This window comes from Pangasianodon hypophthalmus, chromosome 2, assembly GCF_027358585.1.
Source record: "Pangasianodon hypophthalmus isolate fPanHyp1 chromosome 2, fPanHyp1.pri, whole genome shotgun sequence".
In the NCBI taxonomy this organism is placed as follows: Eukaryota; Metazoa; Chordata; class Actinopteri; order Siluriformes; family Pangasiidae; genus Pangasianodon; species Pangasianodon hypophthalmus.
In genome coordinates, this window is record NC_069711.1 from 23,744,712 (window position 1) to 23,767,303 (window position 22,592).

Sequence of the window (22,592 nt, forward strand, 5' to 3'; positions counted from 1 at the left end):
ATATCTATATCCAGACTTCTGTAAAACTGCGTTGTGATAGTGTTAATAATGTTACTAACCCCAACCCACACCTGATATATTCATTTTTAGATAAAATTAATTTATTTAATTAATAAAATTAATGTATCTTTTAATCACTCTTGGTTGATTTATTGTCAATTATTTTGCTGCTATATTCCAGCATACTTATATGATAGCTGCTGCTCAGTATTTTTGTGATCATAGAGATGAAAGAAATTAAATTATAAGCTCTATTATGTTCTTATATTATGTTCGTATAATAAAAAAAATAATTAATCAATTTATAATAATAATAATAATAATAATAATAATTATTATTATTATTATTATTATTATTATTATTATTATTATTATTATGTTAAATGTATAGTTGTGTCTGTTTGTACAAAACTAGCATAAATTATAGTATAATTTGTATTAGCATCCATCACATTTCCTTCTTTTTATTATTATTATTATTATTATTATTATTATTATTATTATTATTGTTGTTGTTGTTGTTGTTGTTGTTGCTGCTGTTATTGTTGTTCAAAGTTTGTTTGTTTGTTTGTTTAGACCATTCACGTGTATGTGTTGAGGGATCATAATCCACACATTTTGTATTGGCATCACGTTTCTTGGTTTTATTAAAACTATAAAACTGCATTTATATTTATGTTCATCTTATTTAAATTACTGGGGTTTAGATTAGAAAATGAATCACTTCCTATGAACCAGTTACTTCCTTGAGAGATTTTAAGGGTTGTGCAGCGTGCTACGGAAGTAGTTTGTCTGGGTAGCTGACCTCATTTCCGGAACAATGGCCGCCAAAACAATGGCAAGAGTGTTTACAATCTCCGAACCCAACTTAACTCAGCTCCTAAAATACAGAGTCCGGGTATTTAGGCTGTCAGGTGTTTTGTGAAGTATGCCGTGAATAATAAGCCTCGGTTACAGCGTGGTATTTATTTATGAAGTGCGACACCGCTAACTTAGTTTGCTAACTCTACTGCTAGCTTAGCCACAGCTGATGCTAACTGGAGCAGAACCCGGAGAACATAATGCCAAGCACGAGCGCGTTGTAGTCAGCTGTGTCCGATCCTAGTGCTTCAGAAGTAACGAGCTGAGCAGCCTCTTCTCATACAGACGCCTGCTAGCTATTCTGTCTGCTCAGCAGCACTAAATGCTAGCTGACTGCAGATCAGTGAGCGTGAAAAAATGTCCAGTCCAAACGCAAACACACCGCGACTACCAGGACCTCCTGGGAGCGGAGAGAAGGAGGACCAGGTCATGCAGCCGGTTCTGTTTGAAATCTTTGGGGAGATGTGGAAGGTGCAGGCTCGGTTAGGACAGGGAGGTTCTGCCTCTGTGTACCGGGTTAGCTCTGCCAGGTCCAGCTCTGCTGCTGTCAAAGAGTTTCTCCTGGATGCACAGGGTGGAGATTACGGCTATCTCAAAGAAAGATCCGTGCTAGAGGACATCCAGGGCCACAAAAATATCGGTAAGGCTGATTCACCTGCACTTCACCCTGTCCACAAGTGCACCAATTACACATTTCCATTTTTAAATTTTCATTTCATAAAGTTTTTGCTTGATTATGTGAAACACCAGCTCACATCTGTACTGTGTTCACAGGATATAGTCATGGTTACAGCCAGTAGATCGGATCAGGAAATGTATCAGATCTGGTGTGGATCATGGTATAGGCCATGATACAGAGACACTCTATTGGATTAGTGATTCTCTTTAAGATAGGATGAGATAAGATAAACATTTATTAATCCCTCATGGGGAAACGAAACTGTTACTGCAGTGTGATTGTAAGAACAGAGCACGTTAAATGGCAGATAAATATACATTGCAAAATTTCAGGTGAAGGAAGCTCCAAGCAAAAGTAGAGCATCAGGAAGGAGCAGGCAGGAGGGCAGAAGGAATCAGGATCACTGCTGTTTCATCAGGCAGCAGGAGTAATGTGGGGAGAGAGAGAACACAGATTATTAGGGATACATTTAAATCTAGATCTGTATTTCTGTAAAGCTGTTCTGTGACAATGTCCATTGTTAAAAGCGCTATACACCGATCATCCATAACATCAAAACCACCTGCCTAATATTATGTAGGTCCCCCTTGTACCACCAAGACAGCTCTGACCATTCGAGGCATGGACTCTGCAAGACGTCTGAAAGTGTGCTGTGGTATCTGGCACCAAGGCGTTAGCAGCAGATCCTTTAGGTCCTGTAAGTTGCGAGGTGGGGCCATGGATCGGACTTGTGTGTCCAGCACATCCCACAGCTGCTTGATCGGATTGAGATCTGGGGAATTTGGAGGCCAAGTCAACACCTTGAACTCTTTGTCATGTTCCTCAAACCATTCCTGAACAATTTACAGTGTGGCAGAGCGCATTATCCTGCTGAAAGAGGCCATTGGCATTACGGAATACCATCGCCATGAAGGGGTGTAATTGATCTGCAACAATGTTTAGGTAGGTTGTATGTGTCGAAGTAACATCCACATGAATGCCAGGACCCAAAGTTTCCCAGCAGATCATTGCCCAGAGCATCACACTGTCTCCACTGGCTTGCCTTCTTCTCATAGTGCATCCTGGTGTCATCTCTTCCCCAGGTAAGCAACGCACATGCACCCAGCCTTCCACGTGATGTAAAAGAAAACGTGACTCATCAGACCAGGCCACCTTCTCCCATTGCTCCATAGTCCAGTTCTGATGCTCATGTGACCATTGTAGGCGCTTTCAGTGGGACAGGGGTCAGCCTGGGCACTCTGACTGGTCTGCAGCTACGCAGCCCCATACGCAGCAAACTGTGATACACTGTGTGTTCTGACACCTTTCTATCATAGCCAGCATGAACTTTTTCAGCAATTTGTGCTACAGTAGCTCTTCTGTGCGATTAGAGCAGACGAGCTAGCCTTCACTCCCCACACGCATCAGTGAGCCTTGGGTGCCCATGACTCTGTTGCCAGTTCATTGGTTGTCCTTCCTTGGACCACTTTTGGTAGGTACTAAACACTGCATACTGGGAACAACCCACAAGACCTGCCATTTTGGAGATGCTCTGACCCAGTCCTCTAGCCATCACAATTAGTCCCTTGTCAAAGTTGCTCAGATCCATTTTTCCTGCTTTCAACACATCAACTTTGAGAACTGACTGTTCACTTGCTGCCTAATATATCCCACCCCTTGACAGGTGCCATTGTAACAAGATAATTAGTGTTATTCACTTCACCTGTCAGTGGTTTTAATGTTATGGCTGATCGGTGTATAAGAGTACTGTATAGAGTACTGTATGTGCGATATCCCTGACCATGTCAATTTTTAACTGCATACAATGTCTACAGTGTTTACAGTTATTATTTTTGCTTGCTTAGAGCACATTAATAATCTTGCAAGGTCTTTTGTCTATGTTCAATTCATATGATAAGAGTTCATTATCATTTTTGCACTGTGTCTGGGTAGGAGTGTGCACAAGAATTTCATTGTATATATTTGCTCAAGCACTCTTCATGCACATGACAGTAAACCTGAAACTTAAATAAAATTGAATTGCATTAATTTATGATAATAGAAGAGTCGATATCACAAGAACAGAAAAAGAATGGTAGCAGCATGATATGTAGTGCAGTAAATATCGGTATCATCATAAAATACACATAATACATAAGTACTAGTGCAGTCATACTTAATCAGAGGATTATCTACATACAAAAATACAAATGAGTGACAGCTTGGGGGTGAATACTTATGCAATGCACAGACGGGAATTCATTCATGTTCATATTCCCTGTTTTTATCCGCAGTGACACTGTATGGCGTGTTCACCAATCACAACCCGCTCAGCATAGCGACCCGCTGCTTGTTGCTGGAGCTTCTGGACGTGAGTGTGTCGGAGTTGCTGGTGAGAGGCAGCAGTCAGGGCCACTCCATGTGGCTGATCCAGCACTGTGCTCGTGATGTCCTGGAGGCGCTGTGTTTCCTGCACCGAGAGGGATATGTGCACGCTGACCTCAAGCCTCGCAACATTCTCTGGAGCCCTGATGATGAGTGCTTCAAGCTCATCGACTTTGGGCTCAGCTTTAAAGAGGGGCACCAGGTGAGGAGGTGGATGTGAGCTGAGTTTTCCGCCTGCTGTTTGTGTCAGTGGGGATGTAGCAGAGCCTAAACACCTGTTCTGTTTTAGGACTCTTATTGTTCTGTTTCTGTCTTTTGGTTTCCCAACACCAGAACAGATGACTGGAAATGTCTCCTGCTTTCTCCAGATTTGCATAAAACAAAAGTATTGAATATGTTTAAAATGATAGGCACAGCTGCTCTTTGGACCTGGATAAAGCCAACCACTTGAGTTAAGCTTTTAACTGAGCAAATGTAAATAAAATGTCATTTAGGAATCAAATCCTATATAAGACATATACTAATACTACACTGTAAAGCCTACTGCAGTGAGTTATTGGCTTTTGTTCCTGTTCTCTCTTTAAGCTTCTTTCCTTTCCAGGAAATGAAAGTCAGAATATTCCCCTCATCTTATTAACTTACATTGGTTGAACATTTTCCTGTAATCTTCTTTTTGACATTTACAGCCTGGAATACCTAATCAGCACGTACTGTACCATGAGGAACTGTACAGGGACTAGAAGAACCCCAGTTAGAGGGTGTGAAAGCAGATAATTGGGAGGATGGGGACAGTGCGGTACCAAGTGGCTCATTAGCTGATGACCAGGTTATTACACAAACAGAACAACAGCAGGACAAAACATGTTGTGCTTGCAGAGCTTTGTGTGTTTAAGTGGTTTAAGCTCAGGTAACAGCAAGCACAGTGTGTTTTGGAGTGAGAGATATGTAGTCCTTCTGTTGCCTTGAAATAAGATCATCTTGAAGACTGGTTTTGGTTTGGCAAAGATTGTATATACATATACTTATACAGTAATCTTTCTTTTGTAGTTTCGCTATCTTTTCATACCATCATACCTTATCTATGTATATTCTGATCTCTTAATTCATCATAACCACGCACGTCACGTCGAGTAGTGTAGCAAAACACCTGACTACGGTAAACTCACTCTGCTATTGTTTTAAATTAGAGCTTGTTTATGCTTTGAATTTTACGTTTAATTTATTATATTTCATGAATTTTATTTGGGATCACCTAGAATTGTTATTGTTTTTAGTTCATGCACATTTTATTTCATTTTATTTGATTAACTTTAGAGAGTTCTTCTTCTGTTTATAGTTTTATGACTAGATTTTAAAGATGTAATAATTTATTTGTCTTATATGAATCATTGTAGGGATTATTATTCTTGAACGATCAAGACTGGCAAAAAGCAATGTTTATGACTCAGTAATCAAAAATAGAAAAATAATTGTAAAAACCAGGCCTATATGTACCCCTTTTTTTGTTCTCTCTTTTTTCTGGTTCCAGAAACCATAATATGAATCACTTGTACCGCTGACTGCCTAGTGCTTGCTTGCTTGCTATGAAACCACAACCATATTAATTTACTCAGAAATCTTAATTTAAGTTAAAATTTTATTTTTTAAGCCATAAAAAAACATCTTTACAGAAATCTGGATGTAGACATGGAACCTTTGCTGTTATAAATAAATGTCTTATTAATTTGATGTCTCTCAAGAAGACAATTGAACTTCAAACACATCATTTCATATTTGTGACACTGAACAGCTTATAAATGGTGTATATAGGAGAAGCATAAAGAAATTCCATTAGATCAAAGATTGGTATATCTTGAAAAATATAGATTCCAAATATCATCTTTATAGGCATATAAATGACACTCATTGTTAATCATGTAAACATTTGTATCAAACAAAAGACAGAAAGTCAGGACCAGAATCTTTCAGAATTAAATAGATATGTAGTGGACGAGTTTTAAGTTTAAGATGTAAATCTAAAAAGAGTGACTATATCAGCGTCTCTCTAATTGGTTGAACGAAATGTGTAATGATTCTCTTTGTACAAGGAGCACAACTTGCTGTGAGCTGCTTTCTGACTGTATTTTTTATTTATTTATTGCAGGATGTGAAGTACATCCAGACAGATGGCTACCGAGCCCCCGAGGCTGAGCTGCAGAACTCGCTGGCTCAGGCAGGACTGGAGGGAGACTCGGGCTGTACCACCGCTGTGGATCTCTGGAGTCTGGGCATCATTCTGCTGGAAATGTTCTCAGGAATCAAGCTAAAAGAAACTGTCAAGTCTCAGGAATGGAAGGTGAGTCAGGGTCGGTATGCTGCTGCAGTTTTGAAACATTAGGTGCAAGTGTTTGTACAGTCTGTAGTGTTTGTTGATCTGAAGTTATTAGATGATATCATGAAAAAGTGTGGAAAAACTGTGATTTGCAATATTGTCATAAAATTGATTTGACTAATTTCTTCATTTTAAGGTATTTGTTTGTATTTTTCTGGCCATGGAAATAAACTCTGCCCCTTATAAATAAGCTTTTACAGACAATGCTCAATGGCTCAGTTACATATAGATAAATATTGAATTTTTATTATTAATATTATTATTATTTACACATAATGAGTACAAATTGGTGTAGCTGCTATTTTCACACAAGGACACCCTGTTCTTCTGCAGGACAACAGTGCTGCAATAGTGGATCATATCTTTTCAAGCAATTCCTTAGTGTACCCTGCTATCCCTGTCTACCATCTAAGAGATCTCATCAAAAGGTATGCAGTGCCTCAATAGACTCCAGATCTATAAACCGCCTATAGCTGTGTGATGTGACGTCTGTGTCTTCTCTCCTTTTCTCTCATCAGCATGCTTCACCACAACCCAAACCGCAGAAGCACAGCCGAAGCTGCACTGATCAGCCCCTTCTTCAGTATTCCTTTTGGTATGAAAGTTTAATGGAAGCCTTATAAAGCAGTGATGCATAATGGCAGGTGTACACTGTGCAGTCTGGCAATGAACCCTGATCCCTGATGAACCCTGTTGAGAATTAGTCCAGATTTCAGTGTGAGGGGAGTGGAGATTAGTGGAGTGGAGTAAATGGAGTAATTGGAGTGGCCCAATTAGCAGTTAGACACCCAGATACACGTCCAACATGACACAGTTTAAGCAGAGTCGCATCAGACCTTTCATCAGTCAGGAATTGCTTTTCTGAAATTTGGAGCGCCTGCAATGATAACAGCAATGTTTACCAGTTGTTGTAAAGAGAGTGTATTGTATGCAAGGCAGGTCACTATAGCAACAGCATATGTGCCTACAGAATATTTCTTTATCAGGCTGCTGTGACCAGCGGGAATGAAAAATAATATCTGTCTTAAAAATAATTCGATGAAAATTGCCGCTTGTTATGAGACTGAGAAACTGCAAACTTCTTCATCCAGGCTTTCCCGTGTCGGAAACTTTAGTTACAGCTTTACCTCTGATTACTGCAAACCGTTGGTACTGGAGACTCCTTCCAAAAATGCTAAATTAACATCTCCTTAGAGAAAACTTCATATTATCAACATTTTCACACAGTTTTGAAATATGTTTATGTGGCACCTCCAACATACAGTTCCTTGTGATAGTTGTTACTACAGAAACGTTAATGTATTGATATAAATCTAGTAGTAAGAACTACTGTCTTTCAGAATGTTTAACTACTGAAAACATTCAGTGTGCATAGTAGTCATGTTTCACATACAGTGTGAGCATGTCATGGTGAGCTTATATAAATCTGTGTGGCTCTCCAACCATTCAGCATGATTTGTCCCCAGATAACAAGATCTGTTAGAATCGTACAGTGTGTACCTGGCTTGACCCAGAAACCCAGACTTGTGGAAATGTGAATAAGAAAACTGCTTTGTTCTCAGCTCCTCACATTGACGATTTGGTTCTGCTGCCTACACCCGTCCTCAGACTGCTCAACATAATCGATGACAGTCATTTACACAACGATGATGAATATGAAGGTGAGTGTTTCTCTTAGATCTTCTGCCAAGCTGCTGGCAGAAGTGAAGGCTGGTATTATCTTATGCAGCCTGTTCACTGCTGTATAGCGCATACTTCCAGGGATTACTTAATGATACCAGAGGCGCCAACATCACTAACACGAAAATACTAGCAGACAGAGACCCAAAAAAACAAAAACCAGAAGCCTATGGTGGTGGACAAGGTGTTTTTTTTTTTTTTTTTTTTTTTTTTTTTTTTTTTTTTTTAATTAACTGACTAAAGAGATCCTGCTCACTTGTTTCCTGTTGGCTCAAAAGGCCAGGGCTCATGAATTCACTAATTAAAGTCAGTGAAGCAAAAGCATTGTCATGCTGGAACAGGTTTGGATTGAACCTCTTCCAGTGAAGGGAAGCTCTGATAGCTAGAGCAGACAGACATTCCAGACAATTGTGTGCCTTCAAAGTTGTTGTAACAGTTTGGGGAAGAACCACATATTGGTGTGATGGTCAGGTGTCCACATACTTTTGGCCATATAGCGTATGTTTATTAGTAATGATTAAAAATGCTGTTTGTTCTTTTATGCCAGTCAGTCCAGATGCATTCAAACAGCGTGTACAACTCCATCACAATTGAAACTGGAGTGTGCGTATGTACAGGGTTTTATGGTAACCACCAGGTGCTTGGGCAGAAAAAGCTGCCTCTTGTCTGTAGCTAGTAGAAAAAAAAGTTTACATGTATGTTTTCTTATTAATTGCTGTATGTAATATTTTTCCTAGAATAGGAAGAAAGAAAGTGTGGATGTAAACTTTTCAGGTGTCTCCAGTATCACCGTAGGAAGGGATGAAAAATCGTAAACACTACCGCTAAACCGTAGATGTTGGCATCTCTGTGATACAGCCTTATTTTTTTTTAAATTATGATTACAATAGTCCTTTTTTAACTTTAATGTTGTGCTTGATGTTTTAGATAAGTCAGTCATCTTAATTAACATGCATATTTTATTCTTTTTTTTTTCTCTCCCCAGACATTATTGAGGACATGAGAGAAGAATGTCAGAAATATGGATCAGTCTTATCGCTGTTGATTCCAAAAGAAAATCCTGGTAAAGGCCAGGTAAGGAGATCATCTGTGAGATCATCTTAAAAATGGGCTAAAGGCTGTGTACTGAGTGTTTGGTGTTTGTGATTAAGCACTGAGATAAGGCTGTCATTTCCTGTCACTCTCGCAGGTCTTCGTTGAGTATGCAAACGCTGGAGACTCCAAAGAAGCCCAGAGGCTGCTGACAGGCCGCACTTTTGATGGCAAATTTGTGGTGGCCACGTTCTACCCGCTGAGTGCCTATAAGAGAGGTTATCTGTATCAGACCGTGCAGTAAGGGGCTACACGTACAGTAACACATCTACACAATCTGTTCCAGTACGAAGATTGCTTAGTTGTGAAGTCTGTTATCTCGAATAATCTTTACTACACTTTACTACATTTATGTGAGCTACATACACATAGTGTGGATACATATTGGTACGCAAGTGTGTTTTCTTCCATGGCTTGCTTATATAATGCAATAAGGAACTGTGATTCTTTAGAGAAAGATAAGGATCACCAGAACTATCTTTACAAGATCTTACTGTGACTCCAACACTGCTTTCACACAATGTTTGTATCATATTTCTCAGTTTTCTGCTTTAGTTCATACTGTTTCTGAAAGCCACTGACTTCATTTACACACATTTCTTGCGTCTTGGATCTGGATTGCTGATCCTGATAAGATTTTAACCATATTCATTTACACTTTTAGCCGTGCGTGTGTCTGAATGGCCAGACTGAAATCTGTTAGCTGTACTGCACGTTAATATGCAAATCAGCTCATTACATTCGAACACCTTTGTCTTTCTGTGTTGTTTTAAATTTTACTACGTGTCAACTTCGGCATTCACAGAGCATTACTTATTGGGTTTGTTAATTATGGTTTGGAGAGCGAATCTGCATTTACACTTTCTTTTTTATGCTTATAATCTCAATCCGGATATAATCCTGATACACATGAAACTCCTTTCTTTCTCTTTTTGGTGATTACCTGAAATCTATAAGTCTTCTAAAAGGCTGCACATATTTATGAATTATTGGCAAAAAAATGCATACTACTGCTTACACGGTGTTGAAGTCTGAACATTTTCAGTCTACTTTAAAGTGAAAAGAGACAGAAATGTTACTTCACCAGACAGCACAAACAAGATGATAATGTAGTTGTTATCTCTTTCTACTAGGATTTTGAAGAAGTACATTTACTGTAGAACTTGAATTTCTAAAGTGTTATATCAGTTTAATGTTAATTTGTTGTGAAACAATTCAGCGCCGCTCCTTTTGGTGTAGAACTCATGCAATACTTTATCAGTTTGCGGTCTTGTGAAAAATCTTTTACAGCTTGTTTCGTAAAAGCAAATGCGTGAGGTGATCTGGGAAAACCGGAATCGGAATGCTGCTGTGGCTGAATTCTGGCAAATAGCCAAAAAAAGAAAAGAAAAGAAAATACACTCTCTTTGTACTTTTTACTCTTGCCTACGCTATCTTCCAGGAAGGATCATACTGGCTGAGGATCCATTTTAACAAATGTGGGACTAAAAACAGTCAGTCTGCCGAATGTTGTCTAAAACCTCGCTAGTTAAATGTGATTTCTTCACACAGCGAATGTCACGCTTTGATCATGCTACATATAAGCCTAATAAATTCAGTCTGTAATCAAATACCGGCTATCAAAATGTGCCTTTAAATGCAGTTTTCCCTTTTTTGATTGCGATACACGCAAAGAAATACATATTTCAGTTCAAGAATTTCTACAGCTTTCAGAACTATGTATAATAGAAAATGCTAAAGTTTCACTGTGTGAAGGGTTTTCCCAGGCCGCCACACATTTCCGTTTGCCAGTTGCTATGAATATTACACTGAACGTGTGAATGCTTCTTAGCTTCCTGGAGTTATTCTGCTCTCTTTGTAGCAGCTCTTCACTGTGGTGCTTTGATATTCTCACTCGTTGTTCACGCTGCTGCATTCATGATGACGCTTCACCACAGTAGCATAATGGGTTTTTTTATTAAAACATTGTAAGCCAGGTTTTGAAATTTGATAATACTCTAGATGATGGGTGGATACTCTGTTTGAATACAGGTTGTGCCTCATCATATTCTGGTTCTGTTCATTACGCTTGTGTTTTTTTTTTTGTTTGTTCACACTTGTACTCTTAATGGTACTTAAGAGCATTAACAAAAGCCAGAATCAGGGATTTTCAGTATAGCAGATTGGTAGCTCTGGCAATGAAATAAAATAAGGAGTCTTGCACATCCATGTTTTCCTTTTCAAGTAACGATAAGAATCAGGTATCACTGACACAAAGAACAAAATGTTCGTTAGTTTATATTCGCAGTGGAGATAAAGCCTTGACTGTTTTAGTCTGGTGTGTTAAGAAAATGTTTTATGATATAAAAAAAAAAATAGCATTGCAAATTCCTGATTGTGAGTTTTTTCTCTATAGTAGCTCTAAAAGTTTGCATGGCTTTATTGAAGCTATTCAAAGCTCTGCTCAGTAAGCATACGCAGTTGACTTTGACCCTGTGTGTTTGCAGTTGCTTTCGGATCGAGATAAAGTTGTTTAGTCTTCCAGGCCTTTGTTTTCAGGGTTTGTAATTAAGGAAGACAGTGTGAAAAAAGAAAGCAAGCCTTAGACAGTTTTTCTAAGAAAATTTTTAAGAGTGTTGAGGTTTGTAGGTTGCACATTACTACTGATCGAAGTGTGTTACTGCGCTGTTTTGGGGAGGGGTGCGGGATGGACAGGGTAGTGACAGAAGCTTTTTGGTTTTTAATCTTTCATTTTATTTTTTTGTGAGTTTGTGGAGTTCTGCATATGTGAGCTGCACGATTATTCTTGGAGCTGACAAATGTAATAATTACAGCTGGCTAAAGTGGTAGCTAATGCAGTGTAATAGTGTTTGCAGTGCTAGTTAGCTAGGTAAGTGCATTAATACAGACACAGATAAACAAGTATATGATCATTTTACAATTACAATTTTGTAAAAATGTACAATTTTGCTCATTTGGCTGACGCTCTTATCCCAAGCTACTTGCAGTTGAGGCAGGATACAACTGAACATGTAAGGGTCTTTCTCATGGACCCAACCAAGGCAGCTTGGTGCTGCTGGGATTTGAACTCTTCTGATCAGTAGCCCAAAGCTTTAATCACTGAGCCTTCCTGTAGCACATCATGTTTATAAAAAAAAAAAAAAAAAGTCAGCAAGTCACTGGCCAGCATTTTATGGTGTTCTCTCCTCGCATTGCACATAAAAGCCATTGAAACTGACTCAATTTCTTTTAATCATGAAGTGACTGTTTATGGTAACCGGAGATTTATGTGACAGTTTTGTGTTCAGCTTTGTTTTGCTCATCGGAGCACGCTAATTAATTCGGCATGCAGGGTAAGTTTTAACTAATTAGTGATTGGATTTCAGAAAAAGAGGTTTCTGGGTTTTTCTTTTTTTCACACCACAAGAGTAACAGGTTTATCTACAGCTGCAAAACCCTCTCAAAATCCTGGCTCAGCTAACTCATTCACTGTTGAAACACCACTACTGCGCTACAGCGAAGTGCAAGTTTATACATAGCCACACAACAATTGAAAGATTTTGTATTGCAAAAGTCTTTCTGGTTGTTGAATCAACTTTCTGCCAGGCAGCTATGAATTAAAAAGAACAAATCAAATAGTTCAAACACAAAATCAGACTACTGATATGTCCATCCTTTTCCTTTGACTATTAATGTACCAAATAAAACCCTGAGCTAACTGAACAAGAGTAAACGAAAAATACTGTGACTCTAGTATAAACATTTCAATTCTATACACCCTGCTGAATGAGGAGATACGATTCAAACAAGCACATAATGAGTAAGAATGACTATCGGCCACACTGATACTGGCAAGACCTTTTATCGTGTAACACATTAATCGTGGTTTAACTGCCTGTGAGCACCTTTGATTAGCCTGGCTATTTCTGCTCTGCAGGGTGGGACAGGTGAATGCATATTTGCATAAGCGGTCAGACTGGGTTACTGAGTGATTCTCATTTATCACAAAGACACGATCAAAGGAAAAAAGGTGTGCCTTGGTTTTGGTTTAACCTCTCTTTTGAGTCAGGTTATGTCACAACAACTGTTGGGTTACAGATGGATTACAAAAATTGAGCTGCATAAATTATGAGTTATTTTTGAGAACTGCATGAGTATGCATGAGTCAGTGTAGTTTTGGGTCTTAGCTGGAAAGAGAGAGTAGGACGTGGTGCACTGGAGCATGTCAGTCAAGCTCGCCCACATGCAACATGCTTAATCCTGCCTACGCTAGGTATTTAAGCTATTTAAGAGATTTGAACATCTGAGTATACTGGATTAATGAATGTTGGCTGTTTAGAAGTGATTGTTGGGTTTGCTGTTTGCGAGCGCTGTTACAGCAGGGGTTCCATGGCGAGCTCAGCTACCCTTAAAGTCTATTTTACATGCTTGCTGGCATAAAGTTCTGAATTTGAATCACTGCATTATTGCCACCGTTGGTTAATGGTGTTACGTTAGCAGACGGTCAGTCGCTAGGTCCCTCACAGTGCTGGGCGATACGACAAGATGATATTGATACCATAATGTTTTTTGTACATCATCAGATTGCTGTGCTTTTTTTTAAACTCCATTATTTACTACTAAGCAAATAATTGGTCCAAAAAATTGATTTGCCATTGATTGGGACCTTAATCAAACAAAATATTGTGATTCATACCATGTATAGTAGACATGTCTTTAAGTATCATATGATATTTTTCCATATAACACAGCTCTGTTCAATTTTCCATTCTGATTTATCAGAAGGTGTTGATTTAATTTTGTGTAACAGTTCCAGCTACAAGGTTTATATTAATGCACTTGTCCTAAAACATTTCTATAATAACCATGTACACAGTGACTTGAATGGCAGATGATGTACATAAACGTAATTGCTGATATGGTGAAGTTTTCTGTAAAGTGATTCATTTAACATTTATGGAAAGAGTCTCTTTGTAAAAATCGATTTGCGACAGTCAGCGGTAAAGCTGTAACTTTACGTTTTCTGCCATGGGAATGTCTTGGCCATGGGAAAGACAGAGGATGATTACTAGACTGTTTATAGCTGTTCTAACGTAAGCGTTAACAGGAACTTGTTTCACAGATGTTCCCCAATATTAAATGTGAAGATAACCGGATGAAAATATATGGCATGTTGTTCTTTAATGAACAAAAATTGTATTAGAAAATTGTTGTGGTACAAGAGGAAGAAAACACTTCAGTACATGATGCTTTTGTGTCAGGCCACATCACACCATTCCAAACCACTGATGATTTTCCTATAATAGCATGCCCAAATGTATTTCCTGCTTACTTATTGCACACTCCTAGTGCTTCAAGGCATCTGCCCTGTACACCCTTATCGAAGGAGAAACTGAGCTTGCCAGTTCTCTAAAACAGCCTTAAGTTCTCAGTAATCACACACCAACACCTAATTCACCAGCGGCCTGGATTGTTGGTAGAGATAAAGTTAAGATTGCATAACACATCATTGAGTCGATACCAACATGTGTGTGTGAGAAATAAAGACAGCATGAGAGTGTAGGTGTGTGTGGGTGTGAAATCTAGAAAGCAGCTTTTTTAATACACACTCATTTGTTGATTAGGAATATTTGCCCCCAAGCGGCAAGCCTAAAATCCTGACTGTCGTGTTGTTGTAGCCCAGTACTGTGATTGGGATTCAGTATTATACATTTGCAGGTTTGATAGTAAATAAAATATGCAGAGCTAATTAGCCATGGCAGCATTTTTTTTTCTTTCTTTCTTTTTTTTTTTTGCTTTTTATCACAGCTCTCACTGCAGCTAAAGTCTTTCAGGATCGAAAAGCACAAATATACGCATCGCTGCCTTCTCAGATTAATTCCACACTGTGTAAAAATTGTGCTCTCGGCTGTGAAGAAGTGCCAAAAATCTGACCTGAACTGACGTTCCGAGTCAAAAAAAACAACAGCAAGAAATGACCCAAGGTTTCTGTGAAGTTTGCACTGTGCATGTGTTATGAACTCACAGGGCTTGGAAACTTGACTATAGTCTATAAATACAGCTGCTTTAGTTACAAAAGGCCAAAAACTGAACAGAGAAAGGGTGTATCTTTCTAACACAAACTTCTTTCTCACGAACTAACACGGGCCAATATGACTTTGTGAGAAAGAAGCAGCACAGGGTGAGGACGTCCACTTAGCTGGGCGAGTAGAAATATGTTTGATAGATGGAGCTCCCCATCACTGTTGCATCAGATGCAGTTTGGGCTTGACGGCAACTGTCTGCTTTCTTCCTCCTGGATTTAGTTAAATGAGCTTGCGTCTGTGGTTCTGAATTCTACAGAATGGACACAAAGGCACTGCTACATATTAGCCATTGTAATCAATTATAAATTAGCGGTTTACTGATGTGATGATTGGTGGGTCTTACATTGCTACTGACAGTCAGATCCATGTGCAGGTTCTAGACATGGTTCTAGACATGGATTTATCTAGATAAGAAGGCTAGAGGTGTTAGTTCTGTGGCCTGCAGTGCAAGGATTAAAGCTTTTCTTCCATTGAACACTGACACTTTTTAATTGAACGCAGTGGCACGGGTTGCACTAGAATTGTTTAGAAATGAAACTTTAACAGATTCCTGTGTTTATAGATGTTATGGATTCAGCAGCTGAAAAAGCTGATTAGCAGGGAATATTTAAACGCAGGAAATTTTGATAAGATGGAAATATATGCATGATTTTATGTAGATGTAGAAAACAATCAGTGATGTACACAAAGTTTCTAGAGAAATGGGACGTAACTGGTTTCAACTGGTTTCTCCTGCAGCTTTAGAAGCACTTTGCTTACACAGCTGCTGATTTATTTTTTTTTTTGTCCAAAATGCCCTGTTTCTCTAGAAACTTCATATGCCAATTAACTCTTACTACATAAATAAGTAAATAATTACTTGTGTACACTGCAGTTACTCCATACATACACTTGGGTCCAATGTCTGAGACCATTGTTGGGGATTTTTTTCCATTTAAAACCGGATATAAACAGAAAGTTCTAGAACTTTAGAAAAATGTTCAATATCTTGAATATTCAGTATTCAGGATTCTGCACTATTTCTATGCCACTATTTAATTGTAAGCAAATTTGTGATATTGACCATGATAACTTCTTTGTACAAAAGGTCAGATTGTCCTTGTGTCTTATTCCTTCCTTTAAAACACATGTTCAGACGGCACTCCGGTGGATTTGTTCTAACATGGATTGTCAGGTTTTACACAAACTCGTGGAGTCCAGGCCAGCTCGAGTGCACTCTGTCATTAAAAAAAAATACTATCAAATTCATGTAAATATTTCTAAGAGTCTCCTTTTCACTCTAGTTGTTGCTGATAATAATTATCAGATTATCAGATAATAATTATAAATTGAAACATTTGCACTATTGGTCTCAGACTTTTGGACCCTGCTGTGTAGAGTGTGTGTGAACAGATTAGACGGGTAAAACCATAGGAGTCTGAACTTGTTTGAACAGACATCACACACACAGAGACTACTGCTGTGAATTTGAGTTTATTATTTCATAAATGGAGCAAGCTGATTCTTGTGATTGTACCAGTTGTCATTCAGTGCAGTCAGATTTTAAAATTGCACAATAGTATGTAATAGTATGTTCATTTTATTACATACAGGAGCACAGTTCTCAAAAAAATTTAATCATTGTTATTTTTTTCATTTTTGTAATAGTTACAATTTATATTTTCCTCATATAAAAATGTGCTCCAAGGATACGTTATTTACCAGAAGGTAATGATTTATACAAAGCTTTAACATTACAAAGGAATGGTGAAAATACTGACTGATACAAACTTTCCACACAGATTAATGAAGTACTCCAGTAATTTTAACCTGATCCAGGGCGTGTCTGTATGTGTGTGTGTGTGTGTGTGTGTGTTTCCTAACAATGGTTGGAGTACAGTGAACTTGGCTGGAACCTAATTACAATTCTGTTTCCTCATTTTTACGACTGCTTTCACATACTCAGTGTTTAGTCCATTTGAATTGTGTGATCTCTTCTCTGGTGCTGAAAAGAACACCACAATCACACTCAGGTGTGGACCAAAGCAACTTGTCCTAGTGAGGTGGTCTGTTTCCTTTCAGAGAAAGGATCTGAATACAGTGAGAAAGTGATTCAACTGACCCGACTTCAGGAAGTGAACAAAATGTACCGTGTGTTTTGTGTGTGTGTGTGTGTGTGTGTGTGTGATTTCCAAAGACTCCTGTTTACACATGTTTTTCCAAATACTCACTGTGACTAAGTTGACCTTAATTCTACAGAACCTATAAACCAAAACTTTGTAACCCAAATTCAGAACCGCATCCATTACATTCTAACAATTCTGAACCCACAGATTCTATAAAATTCTAACTAAAAATTATATAATAAATATAATAATTCTAAATAAATATAATCATTCCATTCTAAATCTACAGATTCTAAATATTCTTATTCTAATGATTGTAACTAATGATCTTAACTAAATTTTCTAACTCTAATGATTCTAAAACTGCACATTACAAAATCCAAACTCTAATGATTCTAATGATTGTAACTCCAAGTATAGCTGCAAGAGCCGATCATAGGGGTCCAAGCACTGTCAGCAAATATCGCCCCCAACCCCAGTGGCCAGTTCTTGCCAAGTTACATAGAATAATATAAAGTCCATAGATGAACATACTTATCAAGTTCTGTGAGTTTTGCTCAGTATTACTTGGATAAAATGTCTGCTAAAAGCCGACTCACTGAAGGTGGCCATGTTTTTGAATTTCAGCTTAATCAGACTTTTGGTGCCTGAGAAACAACTATTTGAACTAAGCTCTTCCCCCATTGACATCCGTACCCCAAACACAGTTCCTCATAACATAAAGTTTCATGTGAATCCATACAACCAGTCCTCAGTTACAGCTGTTTCAGTAAATCAAGCTCCAACCGAATAGAATTTATTGGTATGTGGAGGCCATGTTGTTTGCAAATATAAGCACGTTTTTAATAATTATTGAGGATTAGATTCTGCTGTTGACACCAATTTTGTGAACATGAGCCAAAAATCCTAGGACTAGTTTGCAAAAATATATTTCACATATTATGCAAATTATCATAATTTTGAGTGGGTGTGGCTAAATGGTCCAAAAGGCAAATGTTTGTGTGTTCAGGCAAAGGATTAGGAGGATAAATAAATGTAACTATTAACCTTATTTTTCTAGGGATATACTTGTTTTTGTGTTTTAAAAAAAAAAAGACAAAACAAACCATGAATAATGCCCCCAGTAGCCAATTTGCATGACTTGACTAATTTGTCCCTAGAGGAAATTAGCATTCAAGTTTCATGAAAATAGGTCAGTGGTAACCCTGTTAAATGCTTATTGACATTGGATTGGTTAATGACAGCCATGTTTTTTTTTTTAAGTAATCAGATCATCAGCAAAGGTACACTTACAGATTAGCACAGAGATGCACTGTGCCAAATTTCAGCTCAATAGGACGTAAGGCTCCTGAGAAACAGTTATATGAATTTAGCCCCGCCCCTTATGTATGGCCACTCCCAAAACTTTGTGTATGACCTCAGAATGTTGGCCTGTATATACCTTTCAGATGTCGTGCAAATCCATGCAAACAATCATGAATTGAAGCTGTTCGAGAAAATTAGGCTCTGCCTCATAAGCATGTGACAGCCATATTGTTTACAAGTATCAACATGTGTTTGGTAGTTGTAGAAGTTTCCACTGTCGTGAGTAGTTTGACACCAATTTTGTGAATATAGGCAAAAATCCAAATTTTGTTTGTGAGATCCCAAGGAATCAGTGGAAAAATTTTCTTTGTAGGACTTAGGGTTCATGAAATATGAACATTTCCCAAAATGTAAAACCATCTGCTGTTGCACCACCATCAGGCCTGTGTGGGTCCCTTTGTGTGCCTGAATAGTGGGGGGCATACTGCACCTTTCCTCCAAATTTGGTGTTTCTACGACTTATGGTCTTTACTCTCCATACCGTTTTGGCAGAGAATCACTACAATAATAAGGAAAATCCTAACAAACTAATAGGGTTCCAGCACCTTCGGTGTTTGGACTCCTAATGATTCTATATAATGACTCTAAGTCTAACAATTCTGAAGATTCTAAATCTACCAATTCTAAATATTCTAATTATTCTAACTAAAGATTCTATCTGTACTGATTCTAACAATTATAACTCTAATGATTCTAAATAAAAGGATTCTAAATCTAACAGTTCTAATGATTCAAACGCTAACGATTCTGATTCAAATGCTAATGATTCTGAATCTGACGGTTCTAATGATTCTAACTCTAATGATTAACAATTCTAAATCAAATAAGTCTATATGTACGGATTCTAAAAATTGTTAACTAAAGAATTTAACTCTAATGATTCTAACGATTCTAAATCTAACAATTCTAATGATTCTAATGCTAAACCTTCTAAATTTGAGTATGAGACAGACCTGAGAGAAATATGTAGTGTCCATGCTTGATTAGGTAAATAAAACTACACTGGTAACACATAATCACAAATTCTTCTCTCTGAAAAACGTATTCACGTCTCTAAAAGGGCAGATTATACAGATTTTAGAGCTTTCTAAATTATACGTGTTCTACAGATATATGTTATGTACCATGAACTGTCCTTAGACTTCTATTATAAGTGAGGTTTTCTGGTCTTTACTCAGGAAAATGTGTGTACATTCTTATCTTTGGTAATCACACACACACACACACACACACACACACACACACACACACACACACACACACACACACTAACTACAGATGCCCTGGATAAGTTTTTCTTTAAGAATACAGTGACTGAAATGAAATGCAATTGTAATTCTGATACACTCAAAAGGCACAGTGACAAAAACGTGAAAACTTTGTCGATTTCGTCTGATAACTGTACATTCATTATTGTTAAAATCATGCAAATTCACAGTTCTTTGGCAAGTCCTAATGCTTCTGTGTGTTTTGACAATCATGATCTCAACCTGCCTTTCTGTTTTATATCAGCTCAGTGCACTGTAGCCCACCGCCTACCTTACTACATATACTGCTGTGTGGGGTGAGAACCTGGAGTCTGAAGCTGTTATAGTGTGGAATGTTATGATAAACCGATTGAGGTCTGTTGATTTTGAATGTGAAAGTATGTTGTATGTTGTTGGACTTTAAATGTCCTGGGCTTGGTTTCCTGAAAGCACTGTAGCTTAAGATTCATTTTAGAGAAAGCATTTGTGTGATCTTCCCTTTGCTGTTTATTAGAGAAAAGCTCCATGAGTATTTCTCTACTGTCATATGTTTTGCTTGAAGCTACAGTGTGTTTGGAGAAACTGGTGCCATAAGCAGGTACTTCACTCGTGCTTTTGTGTGTCCAGGACTCTGTTTTGAATGAGTGATGCTCATGTTTCTCACAATAAAATGTTACAAACTATCCCATTGGTGTTGTGTGTTTACTAGAGTTTATAATCAGCGAATCATTTATGATCAGTCATAAATTTGTATTTATGAGGCCCTGAACGCAACAGAATAATTTTCATTCTGTGCAAGCCTATCAAGAATGATCATTCCCTACCGTAAAAGCTTATTTCAATTTAGAGCTGCATTTCTAATCATATTTTAATCATGATCAACAATTCTTCATTTCCTCAATAAATTAAATTAAATTAAATTAAAGCTAATTACCCAGTTGGGAATAAATTAAGCTTGGGCTAACATCAGCTATTAAGTTTTTATACCTCAGTGCTGTTGAATACACAAATCTCATTGACCAGAAGGTGTTGAGTCATTTTATTTTATTTTATATTATTTTAATGGTGAGTAACAGCAGCTCTTATCATAGTGCCAGTTACAGTTATTAATGGTCTCATTCTAATACGTCTAATAGTTTCACATCAGACATCAGAATGGGGAAAATGCTCTCTCAGTGACTTTGATCATGTTCTTGCCAGACGGAATGATACGAATATTTCAGAAACTGCTGATTTCCTGATCTCCTGGAATTACACACAACAGACTCTAGAGTTTACAGAGAATGGGCAGAAAACATTCAAAAAACATTCGTGTCGGTTCTGTGGATACAGGACTCACCTAAACAGGACACTTGAAGATCAGTGCCTTTCTTAGCATTTACAAGATTAATGCTCAGTTACTATGATTGACGTCTTATTCACAGATTTATACATTTTAAGGAATAAACAACTTCTTAGCAGAGGTGGAAAGTAACAAAGTTCAATTACTTAATTTTAACTTACTTAAAAATCTATACATTACTTGAGTTTTTCTTTCATCTCATGCATTTACTACATTAAAACACAGAATCACTCCATTTCTCAATAATCATACATTTCATAATAACGAAATAATAATCAAAAAAAAAAAAAAAGTTAGCGTTAGACAGCTTCAAGCATCAGACAACCTCACCATGGTAAAATTAACCATCAGTAACTAAAGTCAGTGTGATTCGAGGCAAACAGGTTTTATTTTGTATTGTATTTTAAGTTGTATTGTACTTTCATATGCACATTGAAGAGTGTATACTGTTCTAGTTTAGCACTATCGCTTGAATTGGTTTGTATACTTTTACCGCCTGCTTATTAGAAAAAATAACACATTATTTATTCATGTTCACTCAACAAACTGCACTGTGTTCTAACTGCCACTTAGAGGCAGCACTAACATTCAAAAAAATGAATAATGGCATTAGGCATGATACACAATATGAGTCACACAATAGGATATAATTTTGTATAATGACTTGTATTTACAGAGGTGTTTTCTTTTTCCACACTAATGGACCACTTACAAGTATAATGATGCAGATAAGACCATCACTGTGACATCTTTGGTTATTCCTATGGTGTGTTTTAGTAATTAAATGATCTATAAGTGAGATTGCAGGATTTACATAGGAGAATATTGTTTGTATTCACTGCAGTAGTGTGGCTTCAGTTTACAGGCTGCTTGTCACTGAATAACCAATGAAAGAGGAGCTGTTTACTGTGACGACAAGAAACACACACTGGGAGCAGTGGCTGAGTTGCATTCAGAAATCAGTTCGATGGTTTTACCTGTAATCTCACCCTAAACTCGAGCAGGAATGCAGAGATATATCTGCATGCATGCGTGTGTGCACAAGCGGAATCATACGTGGGGAGAAGGTAAGAACATGCGCTTCTGTTTGACTGCGTTTGTCTAATAGTGTTCACTTAAACGCAATTGATACATATGTGACTCACACATCAGGCCAATGACTGCATTCTTTAGTCACACACACATATACACACATTCTCACACAAACTACCCACTTACTACGGCCTTCTACTATTGATTAAAGAAGGGTATCGGGGTGAAGGCGCTGATGCAGAGCTGAATGTTGATGGACGAGCCGAGGCACTGTTTACTGTGACAGAATGCACAAATATTAATTCGTGGCCAAGCAGCCGAAAATAATTGACTTTGTGCAAAACACAATTTAACCATTGGCCTTTTTTTCCAGGAATTTTAAAGTGCCA

General features: G+C 37.8%; 1 protein-coding gene across 1 annotated transcript; it reads left to right on the forward strand.

The window, feature by feature from the left end:
- Positions 1-800: 800 nt before the first annotated feature.
- Positions 801-19,093, forward strand: uhmk1 (U2AF homology motif (UHM) kinase 1). The gene is made up of 8 exons (XM_026933151.3): positions 801-1,501; positions 3,814-4,106; positions 6,048-6,239; positions 6,609-6,703; positions 6,794-6,870; positions 7,838-7,936; positions 8,941-9,029; positions 9,145-19,093. Exons 1-8 carry the CDS (start codon positions 1,219-1,221, stop codon positions 9,289-9,291), a joined length of 1,275 nt encoding a protein of 424 aa, XP_026788952.1. The 5' UTR covers positions 801-1,218; the 3' UTR covers positions 9,292-19,093.
- The last annotated feature ends 3,499 nt before the right edge of the window (positions 19,094-22,592 follow it).